Below are 18,132 nucleotides of genomic sequence, written 5' to 3'. Positions count from 1 at the left end.
TAGAGTGGAGCAAGAAATATGTAAATTAATCTAGTTCTCATAAGTGACAACAATTAGGAATCAGTAACTGAGTTGTAAGTAGAATTGTGTTCTGACTATATTATTCTCAAGGTGTGGATGCATACAGAATTTATTCTTTGTTTCAATACCATTCAGTTGTTATGGGTAGTATCTGCCAGACATCGGACATGGGGTGCACTTTGAAATTGTAAAACTGAAGTCTGCAGTTGTGTTGTAGAAAAAATCAACGTTCAAGTGATGTGTATTAATTCTCCTATGCCAACTGAAAGTTCTGATCTGCAAGTCTGGGGTTTTTGGGGTGTTTTATTTGTTTGTTGTTTTTTAAGCATTGACAGTACCCGTCCTCACTGCTCTCACTCTGCAGTGCAAACACTGCGATCTTCCCATCTCATGCAGTGATATTAATAAAGCTTTTATAAGGCTGTCTTTGGGCAGGCTGGGTCCACTGGGATTCAGGCACAGCGGCAATCAGGAGCTTTTCCAAAATTTTGACAAAATCTTTCTTCATCACCTTCTTTCTCCCATCAGATAAATCAGTTAATTGTTCTTTGGCTCTGTTTCGCTGCCTCTAGAAAAAAAAACTGTGGTGATATATTTCTGGTGTAAAACTTTACTCATGGACTGCCAAAGTGCTTTGCTATACTGAGATTTCAGACACTGCAGAACTGCCTGCCTTACACAATGGCTGCAGGCTCCCTTGCCTGGGGACCGGCCTCTAGTGGGTCATCTTCAAAACTGGAGAGAAAGCAGCCAGGCACTGACAGTCCCTCTCGGTCTCTCTGGAAAACTTTACACAGGTAAAATGTCCTCTATGAACCCTCTCACCTTTACTTCCGTTAAGGCAATGATATCATTTGGTGCGTAAGAGGACTGAGGTGCAGCCTTTGAAGGAAAGTTAATCAGTGTGGGTAGGAGTTGTGGTTTTGAGGACATCTGTGACCTTTCATGGTGCTGCTCATTCATGTAATTTCAGAGAAATAATAAAAGCTGCCTAGCACTTCTCTGTAAGACTTCGCTACAAAGTATCGTGCCCTGCCAACTTTCAAAACCAATGGGTGGAAACACTAATCTTGATAAAGAAATGTCATTCATAACTGTGAAGTTAATTTAATGCCATTCTAACTGCAGGTAGTCACACAGACAAAGTGTGTACCTCCACTTTCCAGATTTGAGAGTCCTCAGTAGCCCTTGCAGTGAGGAGTCCCCATGGCTTTTCAGCTTGCTTAGAGTATAGAAGTATATTGGTTTACTGGTTTAATCATATTTCTTTAACCTTGGAGCCCTCAATCAGGCTGCCTGCAAGGTGACTTTTTCCTGCTTTCAAGTTTGATGTGTGTTTGCTGAACCTTCAGGACTAAAGGCTGAATGCCAGGCTTTGGGCTTACAGGTGCTTACACTAGCATGGTGATGCTCCTTGTGTCACTGCTCTTTGTCCTTCAGTGCTAACCCTACTGAAGGGTTCTAATTTTAATATAACTGCTGTTGTTCCTTCTGTAATTTTTCTCCTCCCCTTGCTCCCATTTTCCCTGCTACAAATCTTGGCTTAGTATCACATGCTGAATAACTGAGTGGCGGTTTGAAGTGTTTGCTGGGCATCACTAATTCAGGTGTGTGTAAAATAAGGAGAAATTTCCTGTGAAAACAGCCAGGTTTTTGTATGTATGAGGTCTGAAGATTGGATCCAAGAATAATAGCCATTTTAGATATATTTAAATTATTTTTAGCTTTCTCATCTTTAGTAGAAACGTTTTTGTATTTCAGATTTATTTGGAGCAATAGCATTGAAAATGATGTGCCCTGTGGAAATTTACAGTCAATTTATTGTCCTTCCCACTTTATACAAAGTGCTACATTTAATGCAATGTTAAAATGTTTAAATATGTCGTACAGAATATTGCTAAAAATAGGTTTAATAGCCCCTGCCAATATTTTTGTGTGTATGACAGAATAATTCATTGTAGCTTGTTTAGACTTTTTGGAACTTCACCTCCTGCTAGTGATGGCAGATATGAATAATGTTTAGCTGTGAAGTGACTGGGGTAAGAAACCTCCAAATATCTGCCAGAAAAATGAAATAGGATTAGTAGATGCATATAATTCTGACTATATAAAGAGTTCTACAAGCATATTATTGTAAATTAAATTCAATGTGTTCATTTGTTTTCCCAGTTTAAAGGTCTTAGGTGCATAGCAGAAAGGAGAGAAGATGGGGTTTGTGCTGTCGCAACTGGAGGGGGAGCGGTGGGGGCCCAGAAAAAGGTTGGAGGCTGAACCCGTTTAAGCTGCACTCCTGCCCATTCCTGCCCCTTGGTCCTGCATGCAGTAGTCTCCCAGCACCACAGCTTGTGAGGACAGTGACCTACATAGAATTCAGGTTTTAAAACTGTAATAAGTCTGCTCCTACAGGAGATGTGTGCTGTAATCTGTCTGGTGACGCAGATATCTAGTTTGAATGTGTGCCAGTAATTATATCAGGCAGCCAAGCACAGAGTCGGTGCTGAAGAAGTGCTCCTGTGGTCCCATTTAGGCTGTTTATAGACACCAAATCTTCTGTACTTAGATAGTCAGTTTTATAGGACAGAGATGCTGTCCTATGTTTGTGAGGAGTAGGGCATTTTTTATGGTACTGCATAAATGATAACCACGTGTAAATGGAAACAAACAACCAACAACAAAGAAAGGACAGAGGCAGTAGAAAATTGGCCCAGGAGCTTCTGCTGGCTCACTGATATAAGCAGAAATGATGCACCCTATTTGTATGCCTGTAATTCATGGGGTGTCTCTACCCAGCAGTTATTCTGTCCATGTTTGGGGTGGAAAAATAATTTTGGAAAATATTTGGGAATTGCAAACCCAGGTGATGGTCAGATTTTATCAGAGGCATGAACAGCCAGATGCTGCACAGGTGGCAGAAGGTAATGGAGTTTGGATGAGTGCTTGTGCTTTAACCATTTTCCAATTGACTTTGGTTTATCATTTTCAGAATTCAGTGGAATATTTCATTCTCTGAATCTATTTTTAAAACTTAAGGAGGTGTTTCAAAGGGCAGCTGGCTTCCCTGACTTAGCTCTAAGTATGTCCACAAAACATTTATCATTTTAAACTGCAGCAAAACATTTACTTTGAAGGACATTTTTTTCCTTTCTAGGAAGCCTGTACCTAGCACCCTTCCCCCACAGGCTTACCAAGCAAGCTACATAAAGAGCAGTGGCCCCTGTGGCCACTAAAGAGAACAGTTGAACCAGACAAGCATTTTTTGAGAGCTTAACCTAGAGTTTGTGCCAGATTGGGTACACAAGCCTTACTGGGACGCTTCTTTCTTCCATCAGACATCAAAATGGTTTTCTTTTGTGACCACAAGCAGGGGGATGCTTGGAGTGTGTCAGAAACCATGAGTTAGACTGTATCTGTCAGTTACGGCAGCGGGTGCTCTCTGAGGATGCTTCATGCAGGCAAAGCCGCATGCGGGGGCGGCAGGGTAAATGTCATTGCATTTAGCTGAAGCTGAACTCAGGGCTGCTTTCCAGCCAGCAAGCGTGAAGCTGGCGTTTTACTTGTGCACTGTGCTGCCATTGCAGCACTGGCTGGTTTGCATGATTAGCTAGCAACTCTCTGCATTGCAGGTCTACATGCGTGCAGCTTCGTTGTCTACATTGTTACCTGTCATTTATACAAAAGTAAGCAGAAGACATGTCTGCTGGTATGAGCAGACATTCTCAGACCCTAAATAGGGTAAGAAAGGTAATCTTTTGTGCAGTTTTGTGGCTGGTGTGGAGTTTGTGCTGTTCATGAGGGTAGAACAACACTGAGGCTAGGAAACTAAAGGCTTTTATACCACCTTCTGGTGAAGAGAACAATCTCAAAACTTATTTCCCATGAGATGCCCTATTATAGAAAATAGCCTTCTTTTGAACTTTTCAAGTAGGAGCCCGCAGAGGATTTTATTGGGCAGCAAGGGAAGGATTTGCAGGTTCTGTAAGGACAGTTGTCCCCAGGCTGTGCAATGAGGTGGTATGTCTTGAGGATGGGCATCATCAGAAAGGATTTGGCCAGGTGTCTCATGCTTGCTTCTGATGGTAAAAAAAAATTATATCATGTTTGCAGTTATTGTGAAACCCAAGCTCATATCATAAGAGGAACCCTTAACTTATTTTGAGCAGTTCAGAGGAATGGTGCTAAGCATCTTATTAATTTAACATATTAAATGTCTCAGTATCTATGAAAAGCAAGATAAAAGGAAAATGAGTGTCCCATCTCAAGACATTGTGATGCTGTAGCATGAGTGTTCAAATGCTGATGTGCCCAAACTACTGTGCAGCTAGGTATAGAACTTTTGGCCTATAAATTTGTGTTTATGAAAAGGAAACATGGGAGAATGTCCTCTGCAATTCTGAGGGAGAACTACTGTACTTTATCTGGATTTCAGGACTGATGCCTTAAAAAAAACCCACAATGAATGAAGCACAGGTAGGAGTTTTCTTGTCCTTGCAGTTAATACTGCAGGATTTGGGAATGCTATGTACTCCCAAATATCAAGATACTGCTTCAGTTCTTACTGTGGATTTAAAGGTATAACCTTGGGCATACAAGTTTGGAGATGTGCGGAAATACTAAAGCAATGAGAATATTTCCTCCTGTAGGAAGGATGAAGTAACTATGGCCAGGGCAGTTAATTGTTCTTACTGATGTAGTTTTGCAGAAATGATACGTCATCTTCAGGACCTAGCTGAAAACGTAAGTGGTTGTATAATTGAATATTAAAGCTTCCAGTATTTATCTTGTTCATTCCCTTGGTAATTGTGTTTTAATACTCCTAACAAAAAATAACCCAATAACAAAATAATAGAATTTAGAAATGAAGAGGATGAGATGTTGAACCAGTGCTCATTACTTCATCTTCTTTTCATAGAGGATTTCCTGCCCTGATAAAATACTGAGCAGTTTGTGAGCACAGCTTTTTAGCTTTTGTATGCCACTGTGAATTTGTGAAGCTTCTACCCAAGGTTGTGGTACTTGCTGGAAGGTTAGTTATGAGATACTGGTTCAGGTTACCTGGGCACCGAATGCTCAAGTAATTTGCAATATGATCTTATTAACCCGCAGTTATTGTATCCAAATGCCTTATAGTTTGCACAAAAAAAATTAGTAGTCTCTTCCAACATCTCTGCAGGTTCATTAGATTATCTTAGTGTTCAGACTGAACATCATTTTTATAAAATATGCTATTACATATTTACTGATTTGTTAATATGCCACAAAGTATTGTGATGAGTTATTACAACTAATCTTATTTGCCAAAATAAATTAATGAGGTATAACTGTTAAAGCTACATTTTCGATCTTTTTATATTCTGCCTATTTGCTTTCTTAGGAAATTGCTTCATTTAATAAATCTGCAGGCTCTTTTCCTGTCATTAGTTCAAAATAGTTACGGAAGGAAATTTTTTTTGAGAAATACTCCGTTTTGATTCAAAATTATATTTTTTTAAATGGCCTTCAGTCTAGCAAAGAGAAAGTATTTTATATCCTTCAGAAGGTTATTTGAGGTGTTTTTCCATGAGTTTCACACCAGTATTTTATGCACTGATGTAATGGAAACATGCTCAACTTTTGGCTCAGGTGTCAGTGGTTGCTTTACAAGTTTCAGCATCAGGTTATCTTCACTGTGTAACAAAACTGTTTGGGAAAGCTGTACAGATGTTAGCTGGTAGATTCAAGCTAGCCTGGTTTGTTTGTGCTACAGGAAGAACTCACCAAGGCAAATGAAAACAACCATGTCGTTTATCTGTGTCACTTCCTGTCACGTAATGTTTAACAGTGTGTCTCTGACCAATCTTTTAATACTCTGTCCTTTCAAAACAATTTTGTCTTCTGCTCAATTTATCTGCTCTTACCAAGTCAGTATTGTATTACTGAAGCTTATTCGTGCTGGAGAATGAAGACAGTAAAATATGGACTGTTCTTTAGGCTCATTATACGTTACATCATTCTATTTATGGAGAAATAGTAGTAATGAGCAGGAATGGCAATAGAATTACAGTGCATTATGGTTCAGTGAGGTACCAGAGGATTATTAATTATATATTTGTGAATTGAAAGGAGGAAAAATGTATGCCCAGCTCATGGGCTATGTGAAATTTCCCCAATTTGTGTTGATTTTTGGAGGGAAAATCCCTGAAGTGAATCTAGCACAACAATACCAGCTCCTTACAGTATATAGCTCAGACAGATAAGGGTTGAATATTATATTACTCCATATTTCTGCGCAGCGTCAACAGCCGTGACATCAACACGTTGGAGGTGCTTGTAAAGCAGTCTTGAGTGATGCAGATTTAATTCGTAATGCAAAATCTCTGATAACTGCTTTCCACTCCATTCTGCAATTTTTGTTTAAAACATCTTATCTGAAATTCAGTTGGCATTAGAAATGTCTTTATTCTTAATGTCTTTATTCTTTGTTTATATAATGCTGTATTATTAGAATTTGCCAAAAGCTGTTTAGGCAGCAGTCACCCTTACCATTCAGCAACTACAAAAGAGGAACAGCAATAGGATTTTGTTTTGGCAGTTGTTCTCAAGTAAACAGGAATAATTGATTTATCTGATGTCACAGGTGGTCCCTCTCTACCTTACAGTAGATTTTTGGGGCTTTTTCTCTCCATAGCTGTGCACATTTATTAATTTCCTCTACTGATTGTCTTAAACAGCTTGGTGTCTCTTTCTTAGTTGCAAGGCACGTTACACAATTAGTTTGAGTGGTGAAAAGAATTATATAAGTCAGCAGCTTTCCAGACTCTCGACATTTCATAAACCAGTGTTTTATGGATGTTAATTTCTATATAGAGTCAGTGCCTCAGAATTTGGGTTCCACAGAGCAGTGTTTTTCTGTACTGCAAAATCGTATTTTCTTCTTGGTAAAAAAGACATCTTTGCTAGCTGGTTTTGGGATTGCTGAAGGTTCATAAACTTCTTTTGTGCTTCCCATTGCCACAGGGTCACATTACTTTTGGTAGTAGAGGTTCCAATGTGAAGGTGATAAATACTAATATTTACTTCTTTTTAAGTAAAAATGTATCCAGTTTCACTATGATATTCATAATTGCACTGAAGATCAGATTTTTCACAGGTTAAATTTTTTCTGCTTTGTATTTTTTGCTTGGCTGTGGCATTTAGTACTACTGCAAGAAAAAAAAAATACAGTGGTGTTTCACTTTGGAAACAAAATGCAAAATGAAATACACAAAATTATCTCCGAGAATTGTTATAAGAATTTTTATTAAAAATTAACCTCTTCGCTATTTCTTAGAGTCTGACTTTATTTTTCATTTTTTGTGATGTTTCTTGCAGATCTGGTGTGATAGTTGGCTAGTTTAATTACTGCCTCTCCAAAAAGATGAGTGTTTATAGAGTCTAAAGTATGTCATTTTCCTTTAGAGTGAGCCATGAGAGGAAGAGGACAAAAGTGTTTGCAAATTAGCAGTGTAGTGGATTTGTGTGCATCCTTAAAATCTGCAGTTATTCTGACAGAATGGCAGCTGGGAAATCCAGAAGATCTGAAGACCCTTTTTGAAAATTCATCATTATACAAACACAGACTAAGTAGATGTTGTGGTTTAGCCCCAGTCAGCTACCAGGACAGCAGACATGTAACCAATGGAGCATTTAAGGAAGATAAAGTAGAACAGCAGTGCTGCTCTTTTGGTTCTTCTGGGTGCTTGCAAATCTCATTTGGGTTTTTTTCCTCAAATAGTCTCAATAGCCTGCTTCCCTGGGTTAGCAGTAATTCTCTAATTAAATGGAATTTCAAAGACAAATGCCGTTTGCTCGATGCCAAAACTTGTCAGAGGAAGGATTGCTTACAGTGTATGTCCCAGTTGACAGCCCTGGGAGAAGAAAGATTAGCTGCTGCAGTATTCTTGTGGCTCTGTAAACAGCAGAGTGCACCAACTCTCACTGGCTTTGCAAACACTAAGGCTGCTTGGCACCTATAAAAGGTACTTAATGCCACAGACTTAAGCTTGGGAACCACAGCAGTGCCAGTGTGTTACAGACTTGTTATCAGTATGTAGCTTAAAAATGTTGATATTACTGAACCTTGATACAGTGTTGTCTTTGTGAAAGTGCCTTCAGGTGCTCAGGTATTTGACTAGCCAAAGCTTACTCATTTCACAGCCAGCTTACAGTCATCTTGTGCACCTCAAAATATTTTCCCAGTCTCTCTTGTCCAGTCTTTCTTAATGTATGGTGATGCACTAAGGCCCAGTTTCTGAAGCATGTTCTTTAACCTTTCTTTTTTCTTTCTTTTTTTTTTCTCCTTCACTGAGAAGACAGTCACCTTTCTGATAGTTTTGGATCAATGTGCTGTATTCCACTCTGCTGGTATTTCCAAAATCTGCATCATCTAGAAATCAGTAGGAATGGGACTCAACATTACTTGTTGAGCTTAGAACAAACAAGCAATCCAGAAAAATAAATAATACATTTTCTAGGGAAGCTGGAGTGTCTACAGTGATTTATTTTAGTCTACAGCAGACACTTTATAGACTTGAGACTCTGCAGTTTTCCAGACAAGTTAAAGAGGACCCTCACTACTCGGACGTGTGAACTGAAATGGATTTGTTCTTTCCTCTGTATTCAATCTCTGTTCCATCCATTTTCTGTGCCTTGCCTGTGATGGTTGTGTTTAGTGTTCTGCTCAAGAGTAAGCTGAGACCCTACTGGGACATGTCACTTAGGATTAGATCATTTTGCTAGTAACATGAGTGTCAAATTGCAGTTAATGACTGGCAGTTTCTTTTGATACTAGGTGATGCAGATGTATCTCCCATTCTGTGGGATTGCCATATCCAATGCCCAGCTGTTTGCAGCTTCAAGGAAGGAATATGACAGAAGCAGGGTAAGTAAAAATGTGTATCAGACCACTGTTGAACCTTCATCTTCTGTCCCTTCAGATTCCAGCTTACATATACGTGTTTGTTAAGCAGATAGATTTAACTATGCTTTATTTTTAAGAAATGCACTTTTCAACAGACTATCTTGACTGAGGCAGCAAGCAGAGAGTGTGGGAGGGAAGTACACTCGTGGTGGTGGCTGTTGTTGCCTGATGTCAGTTCTGTGTTTCGTAGTGCTGAAACAATTGCATTTGCAACACAAACCGTGTTACTTTGGCAGAGATTCAAACTCTCATTAAATACCAGCAATATCAAGCCTTTGCCACCCTGAATTTATAATATTCAATTCTTGTGCAAATAATGTGGATATATCTTTATAAAAGTAAGCAAGAAAAAACCCTGTATCCAAAGGGTTTTGACAGCATGTGTCTGCATAGATGTATTACTCATGTTACTCATGATTGCATGAGTTGGGAAAAGAGTCTCCAAAGCAGTGAATATAATGCTGAGTTCACATGTCCTTTTCTTCTCAGAGAGGGCTTTGGTTTTTTTTAAAAAATAAGGTGGCAATTTTGATTTAATTTTTTTATAATTGTTGGCTTTTTTTTTAAAAATCACCTTGCCTGCAATGATGGGGAACGATACTTTTGTTATAATGGATCACAGCTCCACAGCCTCAGTAAAACTACCACTAGTGCTGGTGAACCTACTCTTGCTTCACCAAACAGGGGAAACAACAGTGGGATAGGTCTGTATATTGAACACTGACAATTGTATACTTAGGATTTCCATGTATGGAAACTGATACTTTCCACTACTTTGAAAATTACAAATATCCCTTTCTAATGGTAGGTTCTTAAGGGTTATGAAGGATCTGACCTTGTCTTCTGTCCATGTCTGACTACAGACCATTACATTGTGGGGTGGAGACGTGGACAAGACTTAGGGAAAAAAAAGATTCTTTTGCTAAAAATTGATGTTCGAAATAATCATTTGACTACACAGAGACTTAAAATTTGTTGCAGATTCCCAGCCTGCAAGGGACAATGACAGACTTTGAGGAATCAGCATTTAATCTGAGGGAGGCATTCAGCAAAAAAGTATTAAGGACATTCTCATTCTTCATTAGAATATGGCACATTCTAGTGGTTGGACGCATCAGGAAATTTGATTAGAACTACAGATTCTTTGTTTCTTATTGCCACTTAAGCCACACAAGGCATAACAAAGATCAGACAGCATTATAGTGGCCTTTACTTAATTCCATTCCTGACCCCTTGGTGGTCTTAAGCTTTGCCTCATCCGTGGTTGAAATTAGTTGGCAAGTAACACGAGGGACACACCCATAAAACTGGAGACTAAGGGTGGCAATTTCCAGTGACTGTGACCACCATTTTGCAGATGATCACTGCATTAGGAGAGCTGAGACCACTAACATTTGTATGTTCACCTATATGTCTGTTCTTGAATGTCAGCGCCCTAAACCAGCATAAAGGAAAAAGCACTCTTCTTTGGACCCATGGTAAGAAAGACCATGGCCTATTCTTTTTAAAGTTGGTGAAATGAGATCTTAACTTTGTTTTGCAGACATGTTGTTATAAAGACTGGATCAGAATGATATTGAAATACGGGAGTACTAATGTGGTTTTTACTTTCCAGCTTTGAAGATGCAAAATGGGTAATAAATTAATAAAATGGATCTTAAATTCACCAGCAACTTCAATATAGCAAATCAAGTAACTCAATCCATACCATGTACTTGGAGAGTTGCTTTACAGCCATTGTTTCATATTTGGACCACAGTGAAATAGTTTCAAAGTTTACCATTGTTTGCTAGGAATTGGATTGTACCCAGTTGTGAGCTAAGAAATACTTAAGTTCTTTCTTTCTTTAGACCCCTCCCCCCCCCCCCAATTCTGTTGCCATAATTAAGAACGTTATTTGAACGAAGATTTCAATGGATCACTCATATTAAAGTCAATCCCAGAGATTATGCCTCTGTTGCAATGCTCCATGTATTTATTAATTCTACAACCAAAACAAGAGTTTTTTGTCCTTGAATGCAGGCTTTACTGGAAGTAGTGAATGACCTCTTTGAAGAGCAAACAGACTTAGAGAAAATTGTCAAGAAAATTATGCATCGGGCCCAGACTCTGCTGAAGTGTGAGCGGTGTTCAGTACTGCTGCTGGAAGACATCGAGTCGCCCGTAAGTATGACTGCATATTCTGTAAGAAGCTTAATACTGGAGTAATGCAGCAGCTGCTTTCATCATGGTGAAATTGTTTCATATCATAAGTAGAGGATAGCAAGTATTCCTCCAGCACATAGTTCTGAAATGTAGGTTAAGTACAGGTTGAATCTTTATCACTACCACTTTATAACCCCAGTAGGCAGCTAAGCCCCACACAGCTACTCACTCATTTCTCCACCACAGTGTAATGAGGAAGGGAACTGGAAGGGTAAAAGTGTTAAAACTTTTAAGTTGAGATAAAAGCAGTTCAGTAGGTAAAGCAAAACCTGTGTGCACAAGCAAAGCAAAACAAGGAATACTTCCCATTGGTAGGCAGGTGTTCTGTCATTCCCAGGAAAGCAGGGCTCCATCACATGGAACTTTCATTTGGGCAGACAAATGCCATGACTCCGAAAGTCACTGCACCTTCCTGCAGCTTTTATTGCTGAGTGTGACATCACACAGTATAGTTGGTATAGGTCAGCTGGGGACAGCTGTCCCAGCTGTGTCCACTCCCAGCCTATTGTGTAAACTCCAATCTATTTAGTGACCAAGCAGAGTTAGAAACAGACAAGGCCTTGACACTGTATAAGCAATAATGAAAACAACCCTGTGGTATCAATGCTCTTTTCATCACAAATTTAAAACATGCCACCATACAAGCTACTGTGAAGAAAATTAACACTATCTGAGCTGATACCAGTATAGCCAGTTTTTCAAATGGAAACGGAAAGGTACATTTATAATTTCTGTATAATGTCTGTAAGTTGTTGATGGTGTGATCAGTGGTGTGATCCAGCTGATTCTCAGTTGTCTGTGTGATGGAATTAGTGCTTGTTATAGAGCAGTTAGGACAGTTTAACTAAGAAGCAAGGTGCTCCTTTGCTCAGCTTAAAAAAATTGCCTGACTTGTTATAAAATATTTATTTGCTCAGTTTCCCTCTTTTGTGGTATAGCCACTAGAAGGAAAGAAAAATCCTGCCTGTAACTTCATTTACATTTACCTGGAATTTATAGCTTCACTAATATTTTCAGGCTAATGACTTATCAAATGGGTGGTGCTTTCAAGAAGTTTCAGAACCAGAAGCAGCTGCATCATCAACCAAAATTTAAATGCTAATTTTTCAAACCATTTCTGCATGCATTCCAGTAAATCAAACATTTCTGTTGATACCTGTACAGTCTTCATAATTTTGCATCTATTATAGTTAACTGTATCAAAGTGAAATACTTATATAGTTTTTTATTCTAATATGTAACATGCCACATCTGTAATCAAACTACTGGTCCATCAGAAATGACAGATAAAATAACCTCAGGACTCTAACTGACCATCCTGTGCAGCTCAGTGGGCTTTATGGCAATCTAATCAGTGTCTTCACAGTAGTCAGCTTCTGAACTTGCCTTATGCATGTTTTTTGGTGAAAACTAGTACTGTAATGTGAAACAACACATTACAGAGAATAAGGGCTGAATCTGCAACACAGGGAGTTTTTAAGCTACCTTTGGTGGCCACTACTCCATGGTATTTACTCCTTCTTGAAAGTTTTCCGCTCGCTCTAGCTGTTGGCAGAGGTATGTTTAGGAGCCGCTATGTTTGCACATTTTATCAAGTCTCTTTGCAAAATAAATAGTGAAAACCAGTCTTAGTTCCAAAATGATGAAAATTCTGTGAAATGTAAGGCCTCTTGTCAATTTGACCCAGTAGGTTTTCCATGAGGTAACAGGAAATCCATTGGAAAAGACACAAATGTCTAGATAGTCGTGTATTTGTTCTTGTGGTAGGAAGAAGCTTTTGCATTAAGTAGATGAAGTGAAAACAAAACTTTCAGCATTACTGAAGCATGTTTTGGTTTTGCAATTGCTCTGCCCAGTTGCCCGAAGAATAATTGTTTCATTGCAGGGCTCTGTTAAGTTGAACAGATGGGCACAAGCCATATGAAAATATTTGTCAAGAGCGATGCCGTTTGTGGGGTATGAGAGTCTCTTTGAAAATGTTTAACATTTTTATGACTATTGTTATTAGTATTAAAATAGGTGACAGCCTTTATATTGGTAGCTTCCTGTAGTGTTTTCAGGCTATTCAACACAAAATATCCTCCTTTCTACTGATTTGAGAAGTAGTTGAAGGGTAAAATTGTTGCTTCTGATATAATTCTTTTTTCTAACCAAATATCTTTGGATTCACTGACTCTGTAATTGATTATTTGTTGTTGGGCTGTGACAAGTCTAAATGATTATCAGAGACAGAATCACAAGTTTGTGTGTATGGCCGAAAAAAAATTACTTTCTTTCCTGGAGGAAAGATGTGATTCTCATTTCATTTAAACTAATGGAGATGAAGTTTTTTTCAGTGGAGTATGCCCTAAATGACACAAACTTTCATAAAAGCAAGATCGAGGTTTGTATTTCATTTATATATTCTCTGTTATAGAATGTTAATGTTTCTAGTTTGTTTTCTTTTTCTAGGCCCCCCACACTGATTTTATAATTACAAGGTACAGTTCTACTACGTTCTTATGAAATGCCACTACGTTTGCAAGTATAATACAATTTTTTCCCCACAGAATAGTACATTGTGTTAGTAGTAGGCTGTGGGTGGCATTGTTCATTTAATTTTTCTACTCTTAGTAATATTCCTACCTTCGAGCACAGAGGGGTTTTCTGCAAACCACAGACAATGAGTTCTCATTCCTCTAGACTAAATTCTGAAATGTGGACAGCAAAGGTATTCAGCTAAGCATAAACTTTTTCTAAAAACTCATAAATCTTAGGTTAATTTGGAGTAGAAGAATAGCGTCTTGCGACCCACTTGGTCATTTTTACAAGTGATTTCCTGATTTCCACTTATTTTTGAGGGTTAAACTATATATCAAAATAGATCTCTGTAAAGTAACTCAATGTTAAGCCATGTCCAAATAGCTGTCATTTGTGCATCACATGAAAACCTTTTACCATACAGAGCTGAAGTGGGAAATTGAGACTCATGCTAGCATCCAAAACATTATCTGTGTTGTCTGTCACATTAGGCACCCTTACAGTTTCACTTGCATGCTGCTGGCACATATGTACAAGGAAAATTGGTTGCAATTAGTGCAAATGAATCTGTTTGTTTTCCTATATATTAAAAGTGACATTTTGAATAAAGCCCCATAATTCATGTTCCAGAGGCCTTTGAAGGGAAGCATATACTCTTGCAGAAAATAGTTTCATGAAGGAATCTAAAGATATAATTTGATATTATGTAGTGAACTGTGCACAGTGTGTATGTTGAACACTGGAGGAATGCAGATTGAATTTTTATTCTAAGACCATGTGATAAAAATACGGTTTAAATATAAGAACCTCATATTACTGTCTTCTCACATATTTGTTTATCCTAGTAACAATTTTCAGTTACTTTTTTGTGACAGGTGGTGAAATTTACCAAGTCCTTTGAGTTGTTATCTCCAAAATGCAGTGCTGATACTGACAACAGGTTAGTGTCCTGTCTTCTGTGGTAACAGATTATTTTTTCACATAGTTTTAAATTTGCTTGATCATGGTTTTATTTTCTTATGGAAATTTTGAATAGATTTGAAGAGTGTTGAGCCTACAGTTTTTCTCAGGCAAGACTCCTGCTTGCTTCAAATGAAGGCTTGCTTGAGTAAACATGTATTTATTCACGCCTGTATTTTTATATGTATGTATGTGTGTGTGTTTTTATGCACTAACATTGTGTCAGTGCCTCAGAGAGGAAACCAGGAAATAACTGATGACTTTTTATTGTAGAACTTCTGGAGAACATACAAGTGTTGCTTTGCATAGTTAATACTGAAGTAAAAGTTACAAAATTATTTTAGATTGTTGATCTCTTACAAGATGCCTCCTTACCATTGTGTTGAAACGTTTCCAGTACAATTTTATTTCTCCTCTTGTTGTCAAGTTGGAAAGCCTAAAACATGCATTTCCTTGAATTTGTGTTCCTGTGACTAAATCTTGTTTGGGAGCACAGTCAAAATAGAAGTATATGTTTTGCTTACTAGGATCTATATTTAAACATTGATAAAGGGCTAATTATAAGTAGTAACAGAAAGAGCGTTCTATCCATATGGGTTTACTCTATTAATTCCAACAAGATAATACAATTAGTAACAGTCCACATAAAATGCCCTACATACCAAACAAGTGGATGAAGGTTCAAGGCTGTTGTGAAAAGGTTTCTCCCATCTATCAGGGCCCAAACTCAGTGATCATAATACAATTATGCAAATCAATTCATACTGATTCTGAATTAGAATTTTCCATGTCAAGTGGCTGCTATAATGATAAACTTCCTGTCCAACTTGCTATTCATAGCTTAGCAAATTTGAAAGTTGCTTTTTGCTGTCCTACATTTAGGCCTTTAAAGGGGCTTTAAAAAATATTTTTGGGTAATTTGCCATCTTTTATGCTTTATTTTTTCACCTCCATTGTGGTGAGAAGCTACCACTTCATTAAGCTGAATGTGTACATTGTGTTCCAGATTCCAACAGATCGTAAGTCTTAAAGCTTTTCATGGATTTTGCAGCGTTCCTAAAATGGGTAGTAGTATTTTTAAGATGTTCGAGCTGACAGCAGAGTCCAAGACCACACAGACAGGTAGAATCTACATCTCTTCAATGCCCTATCCACTAGATGAGAGATGTGAATGGTGACACGAGTGGAAAAGTAAAACAGGAGATAAAAGATAGGAAAGTTTAAACATGAATAAGTAATGTCTTGATTCATCTGGGAATCACAAGTTACTGCTTTTGACAAAGCTTCAGAGTAGTGGTTGGTCTTTCCTAGGCCAATTAAATTGGTGAAAATACATTCCTTTTGTTCAGGGACAGGAGTATGAATCAAAGGATGCGGTTGTTATTCCTGTTTTTCTCAAACTTGATCTGTAGCCAGATTAGTCAAAACAATGCAGAGTGGTGTCAAGATAACCAAGCTGGCTTATTTCTTGTTACCATAGTTATATTAGCATGTTACCAAAAAGCAATTTGTAGTAGCCTGCTCTGCATGTAGTCAAGATTATTTTAACTTTAGTCTGAGACAATGTGAATAAACACATGCAACCTGGTAGCTAGTCTTTATAAGATTTATAAAGGTGTATTTCTGTGCATTATAATATAAACGTTTATTGCTTTTTCTTTAATTCTTGATCCAGTGGAGAGTGAAGCTGGTTTTACAAAGACCAAGGTTAGACTGGCAGATATGATGTCACATTTGGATCTAGCACAGGCACAGCTTGAGTTATTGGCACTATAGAAGGAAAATAAAGGTTATTTAGGATACAGAACAATGCCGCGAGCCCTTGACATTTGAGCATTTTTCTAGTGAGTTTTGCCCTTTTCATTCTACATTCTGCAGCCTTAACTGATGTGAAGCCATGAGATGTTTCATGTGAAACAAACAAACAAAAAAAAGCCCAGATGAGTTTCTTCACCATCACACCAGTGAAGATAAATATTATTTCTTTGAAATTCAGCGGAAATCCAAATAGGGAGAACAGATTTACTTCTAAGTTTTATCTGAAAGAGAGAGACGCTCTGAAGACAATAGAACTTTTCATGTCTTAACATACTTTCTCATGCAGTTTTAGAAGAAACTGCCTTTTCATTTGCCATTCTTAAATCTGGCTAATAGCAGTTCACCTGCTCAGTCCACTAATATTATAATGAATATTCACCCCATTTTTCTTTGCTGTTGGTTGTAAAGAGGTGCCTTGCAACAGGACACTTGCATTTACCTGTTCAGTTTGCAGTTTTCCAGCACACACCATCATCAAGTTTATGTATTATCCATAATGGCACACCAATGTTCTCCTTTTTTGCCAGTCATTTTGTTCTTGAAGTACAGGGTTGCCAAGTCTCCTAAATTTTCTCTCCCTTTGAATAATGGTTACATAAATCTTGGAAGCCTTGAGAGTTCTGTTCTGATGTATTCTGGATGAAGATGAGCCAGAGGGAAGGTGCTGTAGGCTCTTTCCTGCACAGCAGTAGTCACCTTGGCAGATGATGTAACTGATGGTTACAGCTTTCTAACCTGAGAACCAGTGGCAGTGCGAAGGTCAGCTGCCTGAGCCAGAGTTTGGGTTGGTGGGAGAAAATATCTGTGCTCTCTCCAGATTTGGCTGATAGACAGAAAATGCTGAAATCCCTGATACCCTGTGTCCGTGGAATGGTGATGTACACTCAGGTATCAGGGGAAGCTAGCGAGACAAGCAGCTGCGTAAGGGGAGTGCGCAGCACTACTCTGCTGTCTGGCCTGTGGTGCTTTTCCTTATATGTGGGCAAGGTGGGGAGATGGCAGCATGCAGCTGCCAGCATCTGTCCAGCAGGAATCACTCACAGCTTTCCACAGTTTGGAGAAAATTATTGCTTGTGATTTTTAGAGTAGCTTCTGAGTGTTCTGAACTGCTGAGAATGGAGAGAGAACCAGCTGGCTGTAATTTGCATCAGAATTAAGCATTGATATTTCCTCCTAGTGAAAGTTGAGTGCCTCTCTTCCAGAGTGTAGGTTGTAAAGCACTTGCTAGGAATGGAGACAACATAGTAGACTATACTTTTAAAACTTCTTCCTGAATTTTATCTTGTTTCTTTTACTTGAATTAATTTGCTGCTTAATGCCTGACACCCATAATCCAGTCCTGATTTAAAGAGTCTTACATTATAATGATAATATCATCCAGATTTTCAAGGTATGAAATGGGAGCTATGTGTTTGAAATTAGATTCTTATCCATAAAGATTTTTTTGCTTCTCAAGTATTGATGTCCTGAAATATGTTTTAAATTATAAATGTGTATTTTCTACTTAGCTCAAAAAAAATTATATTTCTGTAGAGGTTCCTGTCAAAGTATACACATAACATTTATTACAATCACTCTAAATTCTAATCTCAAATGAAAGTTGATACACTTTGATTTATTTGTGGAAATCATTACTATTATCTTTCTTTATAGTCTTTTAGGAATATTGAGTT

General features: G+C 38.1%; 1 protein-coding gene across 1 annotated transcript in view; it reads left to right on the top strand.

The window, feature by feature from the left end:
* The window catches only part of PDE11A (phosphodiesterase 11A), a gene marked incomplete at both ends in the record, with an annotated part of 130,917 nt that overhangs the window by 48,409 nt on the left and 64,376 nt on the right, over positions 1–18,132 (top strand). Inside the window, 3 exons of the mRNA XM_084264499.1 lie at positions 8,828–8,917; positions 10,979–11,119; positions 14,557–14,621. Coding sequence (XP_084120625.1) covers positions 8,828–8,917; positions 10,979–11,119; positions 14,557–14,621 — 296 coding nt within the window. The remainder of the gene's footprint in view (positions 1–8,827; positions 8,918–10,978; positions 11,120–14,556; positions 14,622–18,132) is intronic.

This window comes from Gallinula chloropus (genome assembly GCF_964237585.1).
Source record: "Gallinula chloropus genome assembly, chromosome: 5".
Taxonomy (NCBI): domain Eukaryota; kingdom Metazoa; phylum Chordata; class Aves; order Gruiformes; family Rallidae; genus Gallinula; species Gallinula chloropus.
This window is presented reverse-complemented; position numbering and strand designations above follow the sequence as displayed.